The 15,436-nt window shown below is 31.8% G+C and overlaps 2 protein-coding genes across 4 annotated transcripts in view; one reads left to right on the top strand and one right to left on the bottom strand.

The window, feature by feature from the left end:
- The window catches only part of LOC135840327 (oxysterol-binding protein-related protein 9), a 45,040-nt gene that overhangs the window by 29,165 nt on the left and 439 nt on the right, over positions 1-15,436 (bottom strand). The window contains exons 1-8 of one of the 3 annotated variants that reach the window (XM_065356797.1): positions 7,920-7,958; positions 7,447-7,668; positions 7,104-7,205; positions 5,785-5,859; positions 4,439-4,489; positions 3,571-3,649; positions 3,281-3,376; positions 721-847 (exon numbers count right to left, since the gene is read on the bottom strand). In XM_065356797.1, the coding sequence (XP_065212869.1) occupies positions 721-847; positions 3,281-3,376; positions 3,571-3,649; positions 4,439-4,489; positions 5,785-5,859; positions 7,104-7,205; positions 7,447-7,668; positions 7,920-7,943 (776 nt within the window). In that variant the 5' untranslated portion in view covers positions 7,944-7,958. Of the gene's footprint in view, positions 1-720; positions 848-3,280; positions 3,377-3,570; positions 3,650-4,438; positions 4,490-5,784; positions 5,860-7,103; positions 7,206-7,446; positions 7,669-7,919; positions 7,959-15,436 lie in introns of those variants that run through there. The other 2 variants (XM_065356796.1, XM_065356798.1) reach the window with 2 other exon arrangements.
- Positions 12,120-15,346, top strand: LOC135840329 (very long chain fatty acid elongase 7-like). The gene is made up of 8 exons (XM_065356800.1): positions 12,120-12,271; positions 13,902-13,976; positions 14,082-14,272; positions 14,427-14,495; positions 14,604-14,660; positions 14,755-14,860; positions 14,946-15,085; positions 15,171-15,346. The coding sequence occupies exons 2-8, from the start codon at positions 13,919-13,921 to the stop codon at positions 15,336-15,338; spliced, it is 789 nt and encodes a 262-aa protein (XP_065212872.1). The 5' UTR covers positions 12,120-12,271; positions 13,902-13,918; the 3' UTR covers positions 15,339-15,346.

The raw sequence follows: 15,436 nt of genomic DNA, 5'->3' as shown, positions 1-15,436 counted from the left end.
GATTTTTCATTATGTGATTAAGGATACGAAGAATAGTTCAACTTCTTAACCTGTTTAACCAAACGAGTAAATTTGCTTCTAAGTAAAACACTTGATAAAAAGTTGGAATTCAAACCTCGTCGATTTCTCGATTTTTTGCATGATCTTATTAAATAAAAAACACAAAAACTGCACCGAAATTTTAACCGAAATAAAAAAAAAACAAGCAAGTACCCAATAAAGAAACGCTTCAAAATGCAGAAGAGCAAACCAATAGGTAATTAAAAATTAATTCGAAACCGAATTTTAAAAAAATCTTACGTCATTTCGAACACCTCGACACAACACTCGAGATTACTGTTCAATAATCGAAAATTAATATCACAAAATCGCGAATCGTTCGACCGCTTGTAAAAAATACAATACGCCGGAATAAAACAACGATAATTTCATATCACTGAAACAATGCTTGTGTCGCAACAATACGATAAAACAAGACGAAACAGCAAGCAGCATTTTTTGCTTTTAAAGAAAAACAAAATTTTCAAACTTGAACCGCACAAACCTTCACTCGTTTTCGTTATACTACTTATCATTCGAGATAAGTTCTATAAAATCAGTTATTTTATCGTTATCGTTGAATATCTCGAGTAAATTTCATAACCACGAAAGTGGTCGAATTTAAATTACATTTTTAATAAAAAATGTCAAATCGACGCGGCAACATAAACAATCATTTACCTGCGATAAGTAGGTGAGGATTCTTCGGACCCTGAATTATTTCTGTCATTATCAGCTAAACAGTCGTCTTCGCGTGCATCGTAAAAGTCTTCATCCTCCGACGTTGAATACGAAACTTCGGGTATATCTGCAATTGTAACCATTCAATAATTATCACTCCAAATCGTGAGAAAATATTGATTAAAAAATAAAACAAAAATAAGCCAGGAAAACTATGTACATACGAGTGCAATCGAACATTGAAAAATTCACTATTGACCAACTGATACATTCAAAGCAACACACCCGATAGGGTAATCAGTTTTAAAAAATTCACTAAGCAACTTTTTTTTTCGATAAGATAAACGATGTCGTTACACACGTTTCTCTTTGACTTTTAATTTATACTATTTTAGTCTCGTAAGTTCAAAGTGATCGCGTTATACTCCTCAGGTGAAATAGCGCAAATGCGTAGCAAAATTAGCTACCTAGCTAAGCTATGTACATATAATATTTCATTGCTCGAGTAAAATTCGCCTGGGGAGACATCGTTAGAAGTTCTCAACACCGATATATACGCCAAAACGCGCACAGGGCCAATTGAGTGAAATGCAATTAAAACAAAATTCTAATTAACGATATTTTACAAGCGTCAGCGCAAATTTTTATAGAACTATTAAAAAAGGACACATAGTATTTGTATAAGCAGCGAACACGCTTTAAAAATTATACTACAAATACTAAAAGATAACGAGGAAGGGAAGAGAAGAGATTGAAAAATCCGTTTCACAATTTTGAAATCTAATTAAAGCAATTTCCAACCATATCTGAGAACCTGATATTCATTTTTATTTACAATTCAACAATTTAAAACTTTTAGCTGGAACTTAAGGAAACTTTAACAATCCAAATTCCTGGCTTCCAGCCAGGAGCAGGATACCACTTCCAAGAAACGTGAACAATATTACACATCAGGTGGTTTTTAAAGGCGTGGTCTTCCCTTTTTCTTATCCCATTTTTTTTCAAGACCAATTTTTTGAAGTTTTTTAAAAAATGATAAAATTGGAAGATACATTGATTTTACAAAAATTTACAATTTTTTAGATTCCCTCAATGATTTTTTGTATCTACAATTTTAACTCATCCACCAAAAAAATTCTGAAAATTCAAAAGCACTTTTCCAATTTTTTCCTTCTTTTCTCAACGTCCAAAAATGCGTTCTCAACATGTGGGAGTATTTCAGCCACAAAATCAATGAAGTCATTTTCAACGAAAAGGTGAAATTTAACTTGACTTTTTTATGAAAAATTCTGAACATTTAGGCATTTTTTCAATTTTTAGCACAATTATGCCAAATTCAAAACCTTTTCACTGCTTGCAGAACATGGAGAACCTATGTACATAATATAAAATATCGTGTCAGTTTTTATTTACAATATTTTGAGATATTGTTAGTAGATACGTAACTTGACAAAGCTAAAAAAATATACCTGGAGGTAAAACCTCGATTTCTCAACAAATCTAATTTTGCGAATGAAAACGAAATTAACTCACCAAAAAGTTCTCTAAATGCTTAGAAACCGATCTTCCCAGAAGAAGGGGGAGGAGGAACCGGTTCCTTATTTTTCCTTTAGTCTACCTTTTGATTTAAATGGGCGTTTTAACACTAGGTACTCGAAAATTGTTTGCAAAATTGTTTTTTTAGACTTGAAATCCACCAAAATTCATCAAGTTATTTTATTCAAGTATAACCTTTTTTTCAACATACCTAACATTTTGATATGGGCTTCTTTCTATTCTTTAATAAATTAGGTATCGAATTGATTTTGTAGCTATCCATCAAATTTTAAATACCATTTAATTTTAAAATGAGTATGGTAACATATAGGTACCCTCAATTTTTGAACAAATTTCTCCAAATAACTACCGATAAAAATCTCTACCAAAAAATAACAATTAAACAGCTTTTCGTTCTTACTTCCCATCTCCATATTCAAACAGAAACAAAATTTTACGATAATAATTCTGCCATATTGAAAACCAGTTGCGATTAAGCACGTAGCAAACGGTATTCGATCGGTCGATTATTAATTTAACGATAATGCGCGTACAAAAATAACCCAACTCAGTTTCTATCGCCGCTGACATTAGGTCTAATTACACATCGGTATTAAAAATTCGCTACCCGATACGTGGTCGCTAAATTGATTTATTTAAACGAGCAAGTGCCTAAATTTATTTAAAATTCGACCTCGTTAAACGTAAATGGCATATTAGCAGTGTTCATGACAGGACGCAACGCGTAGTAACCGCTCGCTCGAACTTGAAAACGGCCAAGTGTAAATTTAAAACACGCGATATATGCCACGAAATTTCTACCTAAAGCTACCAAGCTCGCAAACGTTTTACGCCGAATAAGCCTCAAAGCACTTTATGTGATTCAACATAGGTATTAACTATGTACTAATTTCAAATACGTAAAAAAAAAAAAAGAGTAATAATAAAAGCTATCACTCTTATCGTTTAAAAACAAAGCGGTGGAGGTGACGACGCGAAGGTGCCAATTCATCGTGCGATATACCTGCTCTATAGCCGGAATTAGCTGGTAATTTACGATACGCCGGTAACATATCTTTTTCATTGATTTCGGTTCCTACTTCTATATCTTCTTTTGAATCTGTTTATAAATAAATGAAATAAGAAAAAAAATTCAAAAATCTTTTCGATATTATGCCATCTCCTGCGCGCAAACAACAATAAACTAAGAAGCTCGATAAGTTATACTCGACTGTTTCGATAAATAACTTGTATCTGTATGTTTTTAGACTATAGTATAGTATAATACGAAATTACGAACGGAGATTTCCTTACTTCTACGGCATTCGTCGACGAACACATTGGAAATTTGAACCGGCGGCTGATATGTACCGTTTACAGGAAACGCCGAATTCTGAGAACAATACAATTTGCTTAGTTAAACATACTCCAACATATTAGAACACCAATACTATGATACCTACAGCTTTCGCATTCGTCATAATCGATCAAGTAAACATGGCTATGTGGTACGAGTACCATAATAATATACGAAATAAACCAACCTACAGTGCCTACATAACGGCTCAGCTCATTCAATTACGTAACTCGACCATTAACCGATGAAGGCTAATTTGTCCTGGATGAAGTTTTTCTCGTACGCGTTTCGCTATTCGAGTAATTCGCCTTCTTCGAACTGCATTTCTATCATATTTTCAAATTCGCATTCGGAATACCGAATCGACAATTTTGTTTTTCGATTCGGTTTTTCGTGAAGGTGAATCGGCGATGGTCGAGTTACGTAATTTACATGGATATGAGATATTTTCAGTCTAGTTGAATTTTCAATTAGAATTCGTCAAAAGTACGAAATCTAAAGTATGTTTTAATCTACGTAAATACGTTATTTAATAAATACTATATAAATGAAAAATGTCAAAAAGAAATACTCGAGCTTGTTCGATTGTTCGTAATGTAATAAGGCAGGTATCACAGTTGAATCTAATTTATTATTAACGTGTTTAACACACATTTTAACGATAGAACACCGTATTTAACGGATCATTACATCAGACTTTTGATTAAACAAGAATGAAAACGATGTCTATGAACTTTAATGAAAGTTTAAAAACAAGTACAAACGAACAAAGCCGAGATTTTCTCTTTGTACCGGATTGTTTACATGTGCAAGTGTTTTAATTACCTTGGCTATTTGTAATAATACTATGGTGTGTTTCACTTGTTCTAACATGGCCTGTAAAAAATTGTAAAAACAAACGTAAATGTAACAGGACGCAGAATTATAGTAATACTGACATGGTGAAAATAGAGGTGAGCTGCAAAATGATTTTTTTCTACGGAGTAGGCAGAAGTGACTACACAAATACGCGAGTTTTTTAATAAAAATAACAACCCCCCCCCCCCCCATCACAAAGATGACCTTTTCTTCAAAAATACACGCCAAATGAGCAATCTTTCAATTTCCAAACTATTAATTTGAAAAAATCATTTTGCGTCCCATTCGGATGTCACACAAATCACATTTGAAACTACAGACAACCTACTTATAATAACACAGGTCGACATTGTTCAACTTTTACACGATGTTTTTGTTTTGATTATTGTCTACGGCCAAAAATTAAAAATTAAGCACCAATTTTAAATACGAAATTAGGTATTTTTTTCCATCATACGAAATCATTCTACGAAGGTATGAAATATAATTTTTTGTTTAATATCCTCTCATTTTATTGAATTTTTTTCAGTAGAAAAAATAGTTTTTTTTCCACAAAAACTTACGAGTAGAAATGAAATTTCTGGACGTAAAATGTTCGAACAGTACGGTATAGTACATATTACTATTGCTAAGTTTATTGGGGGGGGGGATTGGTTTTTAATATATTTTAGCTTCAAGTTTGAAAGTTCAACTTTTATTATTTGTCACAAATATCTCAGAAACAAAACTTTTTAATATAAAATTGATTAGATTCTTTTGTTGCGGTCAGAAATTCCACAGCCTAGAATTTTATTTCAGTTCCTTTTTTCATTCGTTCGACTTTTTTCAAACCCGAGAAATACATTTTTCGATTCGATGTCCGGTTTTTCACACAAAAACTTGTTTTATATTTTAAAAAATCAAATCCGGTTAACTTTTATCAAAAAATTTCAGTTTTCGATATTTTCATTGATTCTATGCTTCCTGGAAATAAAGGCAATTGGACTTGATTCATCGAAAATGTTGCACCCTTCCATTTTATTTTTATTCGTACCCATTTTTTTTCTCAAAACACTTGGCTTACTAATTACTACATATATGAAAACTGAGGTTCACATTTGTTGCGAAAATGTTCAAAAAATTAAAAAATTATCAATCAAAAACTTGTTTTGATGATAAAACCTCAAGTGACGGTCTTTTTCAGTTATTTTTTTCGTAATCAGCTCGAAAAATCGTATCAGAAGAATGACCTATTAAATTTCACACCGTATTCACCACGTCGACTTGTGTGATAAATGCATACATAATATTTGAAATAAAACAAAAAATATTACATTAGTATCACGGATGATTCGTTCGCACGTATCTCTTTCATCGCTTTCCATTTGAACTATTTTTATTTCTAAATCCTGAAATCAATACAAAAATATAGAATAATATTATAACACGAATTTTAATGTGAATTGAGAAGTAATTAATTTTAAATGCAGAGAATTAGAAATATTCACACAAACATGCTGTCGATTATGAACAAAATAACAAAAATTCCAAATTTAAAAAAAAGGCAACGCGCATAAAAAATAAATTTAAAAAAATCAACCAAGTAGGGTTCTTTCGATATCTTCAACAAGAAAATCAATAAAAGTAGGCCTACAACTACGAGTACAACTGGTCTCAAAAAGGTATGATAATCTCGAATATAATATCAAATGTACAATGCAACTGAATAAATAGAAAATGGAACAATAAATAATAAAAATGCCATTTTTGTTCAAAATTACTACACATCTACTGAAAAGTAGGTTCAAATCACCCTCCCCTTCCCTTCCATTCAAAAACCCATTTTCATCGTTAGAAGCATACACGAGTCCAATTCCAGTCTTACACCACCAAACAAGGAGGAAAACTACTTTCTCACTACTTCTGTTCTTCAAAATGCTCGTGTCAAGATTACAAACCTTTCAAAATTTCTCCGTACGATAGAAATTTTCGAAGTAGAGCAACTGCAGGATTAGAGGATATTTTAGACGCGCTTTGAGAACAGAAGGGATCAACTTTTCAGTCTATTCTGTTTATTGCCACTTTTCTACGCTTATTTGGTATGCTCGAGTGTGATTTTTATTGTCAGCTTATCGCCATCTGGTTAACCGTGTGTATCTTTCCTCCACTTGAAATCAGTGACGCAATATTTTTACGTAAAAAAAAATACTCACAAGTACGTACTAGAGTCGTTAGATTAGCCTCTATAGAAAACAATTCATTCATTTACCGATTACAGTACATACCGATGAGATGCCAAACTCGTGCAAACGAAGTAAACAGAGACCTTTTTGAAACTCGCTTGAAAATATTTTCATTACTGAGAGGCAGGTTACAAATCGAGGAATAACATCGAGGAAAAAATAAAGTAAATGCGTTTTGATAAATCAAAGACCGTAAGTACCTACGTTTCCCCTGTACCACAACGACGTAAACGAAATCGTCACGAAAGAAGGTCATTTGTGATAAACATGTCATTAATAAAGAAAAAAAATACACAATTTTTTTCTTTATAAAATTAAATTTTGTCATTGCACATTGCGTACGGTCTTTTTCTAAATTCACGTATGTACGATTAGGTCTAGGTATGTAGATATTCGACATTCGTATTTACCTTTACTTGATTAATCAATAACTGTAGATAAGCATCCGCTTCGGCTACTTTTTTATCAAAATTATGCAGCGTGGGTAACGTTTTTGAGCTGTCAAACTGCATCTGGAATGAAAATAAAAAAATAATAAAACGTGTTTACCGAGTAAAAATAAAAACCTCGATCGGTTCACTTCTCACGTAATACGGACCGTGCTTTATAATTTAAAGTATTATTCATTTAAAAAATCGTAGTTTCATTTTTGTACAATTTTAGAATTAATACATAATAATGCCATTCTACTAATGAAGGAAGGGTGTACGAAGGGGGGTGTCAGGACGTCCAATTAAGAAAAATTCAACTTACGGAAGAAGTAGAACTAAGACATCCGTATGCATGGCGAACGATTGTATCCTCCAAACACCTCACCCACCTTTCCCTTTCATCGAAATTTCTGGCTTGAAAATGAAACGTTTTACCATCGACGGTAACCGTAAATGTGGTATTATCTTCATCATCGATACCAATTATGGCACCTTTCAATCTAACGCAGCCTCTCCGCACTCCGCGGATCATTTTTTCTCTCGACTGAAACAAGAAAACAAAAATACCATTAAACGCGTTAATAAATCTTGATTCTAAAACAACGAAAACACATTAACAAATTATCTCAACGCCATTAAAAACAAAAAAACACTCCGCCATGCAGCTTCTATAGCTCTGAAAAACCGAATACGTTCGGAAAAAGTGCATATCAGGAAAATCGATTCGTAACAATTTTACGGGTACTATAATATAAAAATTATTTAGATACCTAGGTTAATATCTATACTACTTACATATTTCAATAGAATCAAAAGCATATCTTTAATGTCTCGGAACACGATTAATGTTACCGTTGAAAAATTCTTTTTCAACCTATCAACGCGTGTTTTCGGTTCACCGAATATTTTCAAATTTCGTCAGCATTTCGGAATAAACTCATCGAAAAAAAATTACCATCGACGAGAATTTAATTCCTGACCAGAAAAATAATGTTTTCCTTGCTCGAACACTTGATGAGGCCCTTGAAGACGTAAAAAATGATGATAAAAACCCTCTTGGAATACATTAAAAGCGAAGCCGAACGAATTCGAGGGATAAAACTATAAATTCTCATAGAATAACATCAGCTCAATACAACTCAAGTGATAAAATATCTTTACAGCGATGCACTTAAACATTGAATAAATAAATAAATGGTTTCATAATAACGTGTGTTCTTTGCAAAAAAAATAATGTACTTAGGCATTGAAAATTAAAAAGGATTTTAAGAGAAGCGAGGATGATTGCTTACGTAAAATAAAACACATTTCTTTTCTAATCTTTTTTCAAATAAGGACAACATTTTAATATTTTTTTGAAATGAGTGTCTCAAAACTGAAACAATACATTATAGGTGCCCGTTTTGCATCGCGATAGTGAAAATATTCTATGAGCGTGAATGTAAGGTAAGTGCAAACTCATTTTATTACAAAAGCTTAATTAAGGGAGCAAAAAATGAGGAAAAAGATTTTGAATAAATTTCAATAGAAATTTCAACAGAAAAAATTGTTAAAAATCGATTAAACATGCCTAATAAAGTACCTAATCAAAGTTACCAACTGAAAATTCTATAAAATTGACATATTTTGAACTGCATGAAATTTAAAAAAATTATTATTTAAATGTCCATTTCTCAAACAAAATGAACATTTTTTACTGCCCTCTTTTCGAGTTCCAAAATTAATGGAGAGTAAATTCAATCTGTTCTGCTTTTTGAGAACGTTTCAATTTTTCAATCGTCAAAAAAATATTAAAAAATATCAGAAGAGTTTGGAAAGGCAGAAACAAATTTTGAAGTGAAGGTTTACCGCACAAGTGCTAGCAAATTTTTCAATTTTTTTCTGCTTTTTTAAAAATTTAGGCTTTTGAAAAAAGGGAGCAGAGAGTAGAGATGAAATTTAGCCTGTTTTTTTTTAATGCATAATGAGTAATTTATTACACTTTTTTATACCATTTTTATGATTTTTTTTCAATTTTGTTTTGATTTGTAATAAATAAGTACAACATATAACTAAGACTGAAAATAACAATCCGAAATATCCCAGAATAAGTTCGTGAAATTTGCGAATGTTTCATCATACGATATATCAGTCCAAGTACGGTATTTTATTCTTGCAGAATTTCATAATAACCTATTATAATTTTTCAGAAAACATTTTACGAGAAATATTTTTTTACAAAGCTAGTTTGCGCAAAAAAAATAAATATTTCCAACGATATAATTTGAATAAAAAAATAAATAAAAAATAGCGTTACATGACAGACTGAAACGACGACGCGACGTGACGACGACGAGGTTTTATTCAGGAATAATAAGAACTTTTTTGCTGTAAACTTTACGAGAAATATTTTTAATAATGTTTTCTTTTTTTTCTTCTATACAAACTACATTTAATTTAATAAAACGTCCCAGGATAACGAAAATTCCACGTTATTCGAAGAAACAAAACATTTTGAGGCCATTAAGCTATTTTCTTGCACCATTATTACGCATTAAATATTTCTAAATTACATGCAGATGCCCATAAGTTTTCAAAATGAATACGACTTTTGGTAAAAAAAAAATATGTGTAATAAAAAATGGAAAAGAAAAATCAATAGGCTTATGACGAATCATAAAATTCGTATCGTTATTAGCAAAAGTGAAACACATTTTATAACGCTATAACAGATACGTCTAAAATGAGCCAACTAATGTTAGTTTCCACTTTTTCGGTGTGTAAACAAGACGAAAAATTGTTTTGCAATGAATTAATTCATTATTCCGAACTGACCATTTACCTATAATATAAAGGTGAGCTACAACAGTATACATACAATGTATTCGTAGATATCATAAATATGCATCACAAGATGAATTCATTCTCCGCGCCAAGAATTTTCAAACCACTGGTAACTACCTAATAAATTTTTTTCGTTTGTTTTGAAGACATATCGGTTGAAAAATTTTCAACGCTGTTGTATCTACTTGAGATTAGATAAAAGTATATAGAATCGTTAGAAAACACGTAGTTCTTTCAGCATTATCGCGCGTTAATTTTAACGCAGAATAGTTACTTTGATAGATATTTTTATTGTACAGTATGAAATCGACGGTTTGAATAAAAATACGAACGTGTTTTTCGTTGGGTAAGAGGAATACAAAAGAGACCTAAAATTTTGATATGCAAAATCCCAAAATAGTCCTGATCATTTAAGGAAGAATATTTCTTATTGATAGAGACCTTGATTTCGAGTTGTAATTAGTCACTCAGAAAAAATTTCAGCTTCAAAGGTGTGCCTGGAGAGGTGATACAGATCCTTCAGTTCAAGAAGGGGTATTATCGAAAAAATGCTGTTTTGTTTTGAAAAAAATGGCTCAGTTCCAAAAGATAGTTTTTGAAATTCTGAGTCAATCTAAGCCATCGATATTATAATCTAAGACCACTTTTAAAGTTCTGTTAATAAACGTTAAAAAATTAGCAAATCGCTCATTTGTATAGATGAATTAGTTTTTTCCAAATTTTTGTTCTCAAATTATTCCACGTTAATTATGTCGAAATGGCCAATTTCAGAAAAACCGAAAAAGATTGATAATTTTTTGGAAGTTTTTCTCCATTTTTTGAAATTGGAAATAACGACCAGAAAATTGGCATCACTGCGTTACAAAATATTTCGCCAGATTCAGAAATGATATCATTGATATCCTTCGATGTTTTGGCATAATTAATGCGAAATAATCGAGAAGAAAAATTTCAGCTGCCCAAATTTACTTCTGAAAATCCAAAAATCAGCGATTTTCTTAAATTTTTGCACTCTTTTTCGAAACGAATTTTTTCAGTAAAAAATATGTTGACAATAAGATTTCGAAGCTAATATCGAGACAAGAGTGAAACATAAAATATAGGAATCTCCCAAAATAAATTTCAGTGTGATTTTCAATTTTTCTAAAATTTTTGTAAAGTTTGACAAGCATGGTATTATACGAGTAGAGCGAAAAATTCAAAAGAACAAAGATTTTGTGTTCTTGAAAAAATGTTTGAAATTCGCACGAATGATTGTATTTTCTTCTCTTCAAAACTTCTCCCCCACCCCACCCAGTAGCCAAATTCTACTATAATCCACCCCTCTCCCGATCCACCAGCACAACTTTCGATTTTTCCTGAATTTTTGGATTTGTCCATTCAGGCGAAGAAATTCAAAAATCCTGGAGAAATCGTAAATCTCACTGGAGGCTCCAAGGATAGTTGAAAATGGTGACATTCGGATCCAATGGGTTGATTTTTTCTTTTCGCTTTGCAAATACGAGAGAAATTCAGAAATTCTGAAAAAATCAGAAATCTTGCTAGAAGCTTAAGTACATACGTATGTCTGGAAATGATGAAATTTGATTTGGGGAGTCGATAACAGCTTCAAAACTGATTTTCATTATTTTTACAAAAAAAGTACACTTGAAGACCACACCTTTTGATTTTCAAAAATTCTCTTTCTTGAAAAAAAATGAAAAATCAAAGGCTGAGAATTTCACACATGTACTCGATACTCCTTTCAAAAATCGCATTCTCGTCGAAGGCGGACACTTTGAATGGCTCTCTTGCTAGCACAACGCTTGAGCTAAGCTCTGAGTGAACTCCGAAGGATTGTAGATATGTTTGATGGAACATCTTTATCATACTGCACAACTCCTATCAACACAGATCCGAAAAACCGTACGTAATTTTACCTTCAATCAGCAAATAAAAATAGTACTCTTACAAGTTCTTCAAATAAAGCAACACATTCTCGAATTTTCTAAAATTTCCAGGAACTTCGCTTCGGAAAAACTTACAATTTCTTACATGTTGATCTTTGTGAACAATGTCTTACACGTGTAATCAATCATCTACTTCAGGTACTACAAATTAACGGTACACCGAAGTAAAACGAACTTCACCACACATCATCTAATTAATACGCGCATTTATGATGATGAATAGGTCAATGGTGAGCACAGATGGATACTAACAATAGGAGAATTTGAATAAGAATTTCAATTATACGATTATTTGTGACACTTCTTTCCGCGATGTGATCGAAGTTACAGTATATAGTTCAACCCTCGCCGGTTTATATTTCTCAATAATCGAAAGTAAGTACATTTTCTATAATACATAGCTATTATTTTGAAAAATATTCATTAAAATCTCTCAGCCTTTTCAATCGTTTGAAATTTCCTTATGAATTTCCAAACAATCCTTCTAAATTAATTTGAAACCCACAAACAAAAATTTATCGATATCTACTGGTTACGCTCCTCACTACATCGAGAAGAAATATTTCACATAAAATTTTCCACTAATAAAACATGTTTTTCAATTTGTTTATTCTGGAATCTGTTCGCGTTGTTCGTGTGTTATTTATTACATTCCAAAAGAATTTTCTTCCGCGCGATATTAAATATTCTCCGTGCAAAAGCCATAGCCAATTTTCGAAAAGAGTTTCCAAAATTTCGATACAAAAGAAATACTCTACCAATTCAACATCTTCGTTTGTTTCGTTTACACTCTGAGCATAATATTCACGTTTGCGTTTGACTGAAATACCAACGAATACGAGACAACAATAAAAGTATATTTTATTTTTTCGCATGAAAACTTTCGCATTTTTGAACGATTGGATCTTTGTTTTTGGTAAAACTTTATTATACGAATATTTCCTGTAGGGATGTTGCTGAATACCTACCTACCTTACCTACTCAGTTATGCTGCTTATAACATTTCTTTTTTAAAACAATCTGTAAGGTGAAAACTTTGCTTTGCTTTCACCAAATACTTGACATGAAAACTATAAAATAGCGTACCTACCAAAATGATGAATTTTACCAAACTGTTGCGTTATGTTCTTTCAAATTTGCTTTCTTGATTTTGACAAGTTGAATACCTAAGCCTCCTCTTAGGACTTTTCCACTCGACTCTCAATCCAAAGGGACGGTACACCGTACAGGGTAAAACTTCGCAACAATTTGAGATTGTTTTCATTTATAAAATAACTTTCGAGCAGAACACGTTTTTGAAACGAACGATTGGTGGCATTTTAGAATCAAACTGAAATAAAATTTCAACAATTTTATACGAATTCTGATCAGACAAACTAGTCAATCCAAACATTCTTCATGTTCGAGCCTCCAGGCACAGAAAACTCAAAAATTTGATGGATTAGCAATCGTTACCTTATACAACAAAAACCCGTGAGATTCATTTTTTCTACGAAAATGTCATCAATTAGAAAGGAAACAAACTTTCATTAAACAAATAATATGTACCGTACCAATATACTTCGCTTTATGCAAATATTTATGACGAAGGAATATTAAAAATTCAACAGTTCTATCGAATCGTGAATCTATTTTAGCTAATGAAAAGGAACGTTTGAATACATGAGGATTTATACGCAAGTCATACGAATAAATTGTGAAAGAAATAGGTGCCTTCGCCTGTACACACGACTTACGACTTACGAGTGGGTAAATTTCTTTCAATTTATTGGAAAAAAATGGGGTAAACGGCATCGCTGGACCACAAAACGTTATGTTGATGTGCGGGGGGGGGGTATGTTCAAAAAAACAATGAAAACACGTGTTAACAATCGGGTGCCACTCGAAGGAATACACTTATGTACATAATTTATTTGTTAAATGGAATAAATACGTATTCGTTGCTTTAAAAAAAGATATTTCGCAGCAAAATTACCTTGTATCTGAAACTTATTTTTCTTTTTAGATTTTCAAGCTTCCAAAATGGCACCGTTTTCAATTTGGTTGGATGAACTAGATGAAATATTTGATAATATGGCAGGTAAGATGAAATAACAAAAAAGTACGAAAGACTAGGAAATTTTTTTTTCGCGATTCTAATTAGGTATTTACTCAATTTATAGAATTTAATGAAATATTTTTTCAGATGAAAAAACGGCCTCGTGGCCGTTCATGCAATCGGCCAGAACCGTGATATTAATCGCTTTATGTTACATACTCATAGTAACGTCGATCGGACCAAAACTGATGGAAAATAGGAAACCTTATAATCTCAAGGGAATAATAATAGTTTATAATACCTTTCAAGTGGTTGCCTGTACCATACTGTTCGCATGGGTAAATGAAAATGTTTCAAATTTTTTTCTTAAAAATCGTATACATTTAAAAATAACGAAGGTGTCGTCGTTCTTTCAAATTACAATCATACATTGTAAAAATATTTTACGTTTATTTCGAGACACATGTATTGATTTTTCGACCAATTTTTCAGGTAATTCTGTCAGGACCAACATTGGGATGTGTTCCTTTGAGCGTAACAAGAGCCGAAGAAAATTTAGATGTGAGTAAATATGTAGTACAAGGAGAAGAGGGGGTTATTATTTTTATATTTTCGCAATTTTTTTTTTTCAACAACGCAGCTAGATACAAATATTTCTCTGTGTTACAGACAGCTAGAATATGTTGGTGGACACTTCTTTTGAAATTAGCCGAGTTATTAGAAACTGTAAGTTGGTTGCCTAAATTGTCATAAATCAAATAGGAATAGAATAATGTACCCAATTAGGATACCAGAATTATTAATGTTATATTATTTATAGGTGTTTTTCGTGATGAGGAAAAAACAGAATCAAGTATCTGCGTTACATGTTTACCATCACGTCTCTACGTTCTTCTGTACATGGGGGTGTACCAAAATTTTTCCCAGTAAGTAATTAGACGCAATTACGAGCAATTTAGCCAATTCCATTATTATACACTTGATACATAATTTCCTATTACTGTCGTGTAGGTAAGATGGTAACATTACCAATAATGTTGAACTGTTTTGTACACATGCTCATGTACACATATTACTTATTATCTGCATTTGGACCATCGATACAGGATAAAATTAGTAAATGGAAAAAATATTTAACCATAATACAAATGGTAAGGAAAAATAAAGCCAATGATCCAATTTATTGGTACCTTGATTTACATGCAAAACATTGAAACCAATTTTTTTGTGTGACAGGTTCAATTTTGCATTTTATTAGTACACACGAGCCAGACGTTTTTGCCCAATTGCGAAGTACCGAGCATATACCCTTATGTTTTTATACCGAATGTATTTTTAGTTTTTTATATGTTTTATCAATTTTACCAAGAAGCTTATTTGAAAAGAAAACAAAATATAAAATAGTAATATTATTGTGCGTTTTGTTTTGAAGACATTAATAAATTTCTACTGCTTCGCCACAGCAATAATAATTACAGCAGCTATTAGAAATTGTATGAAAA

The sequence above is a fragment of the Planococcus citri genome, chromosome 3 (genome assembly GCF_950023065.1).
Source record: "Planococcus citri chromosome 3, ihPlaCitr1.1, whole genome shotgun sequence".
Lineage (NCBI taxonomy): Eukaryota > Metazoa > Arthropoda > Insecta > Hemiptera > Pseudococcidae > Planococcus > Planococcus citri.
Note: the sequence above shows the minus strand (reverse complement) of the source record. Positions and strands in the feature narration are given on the sequence as shown.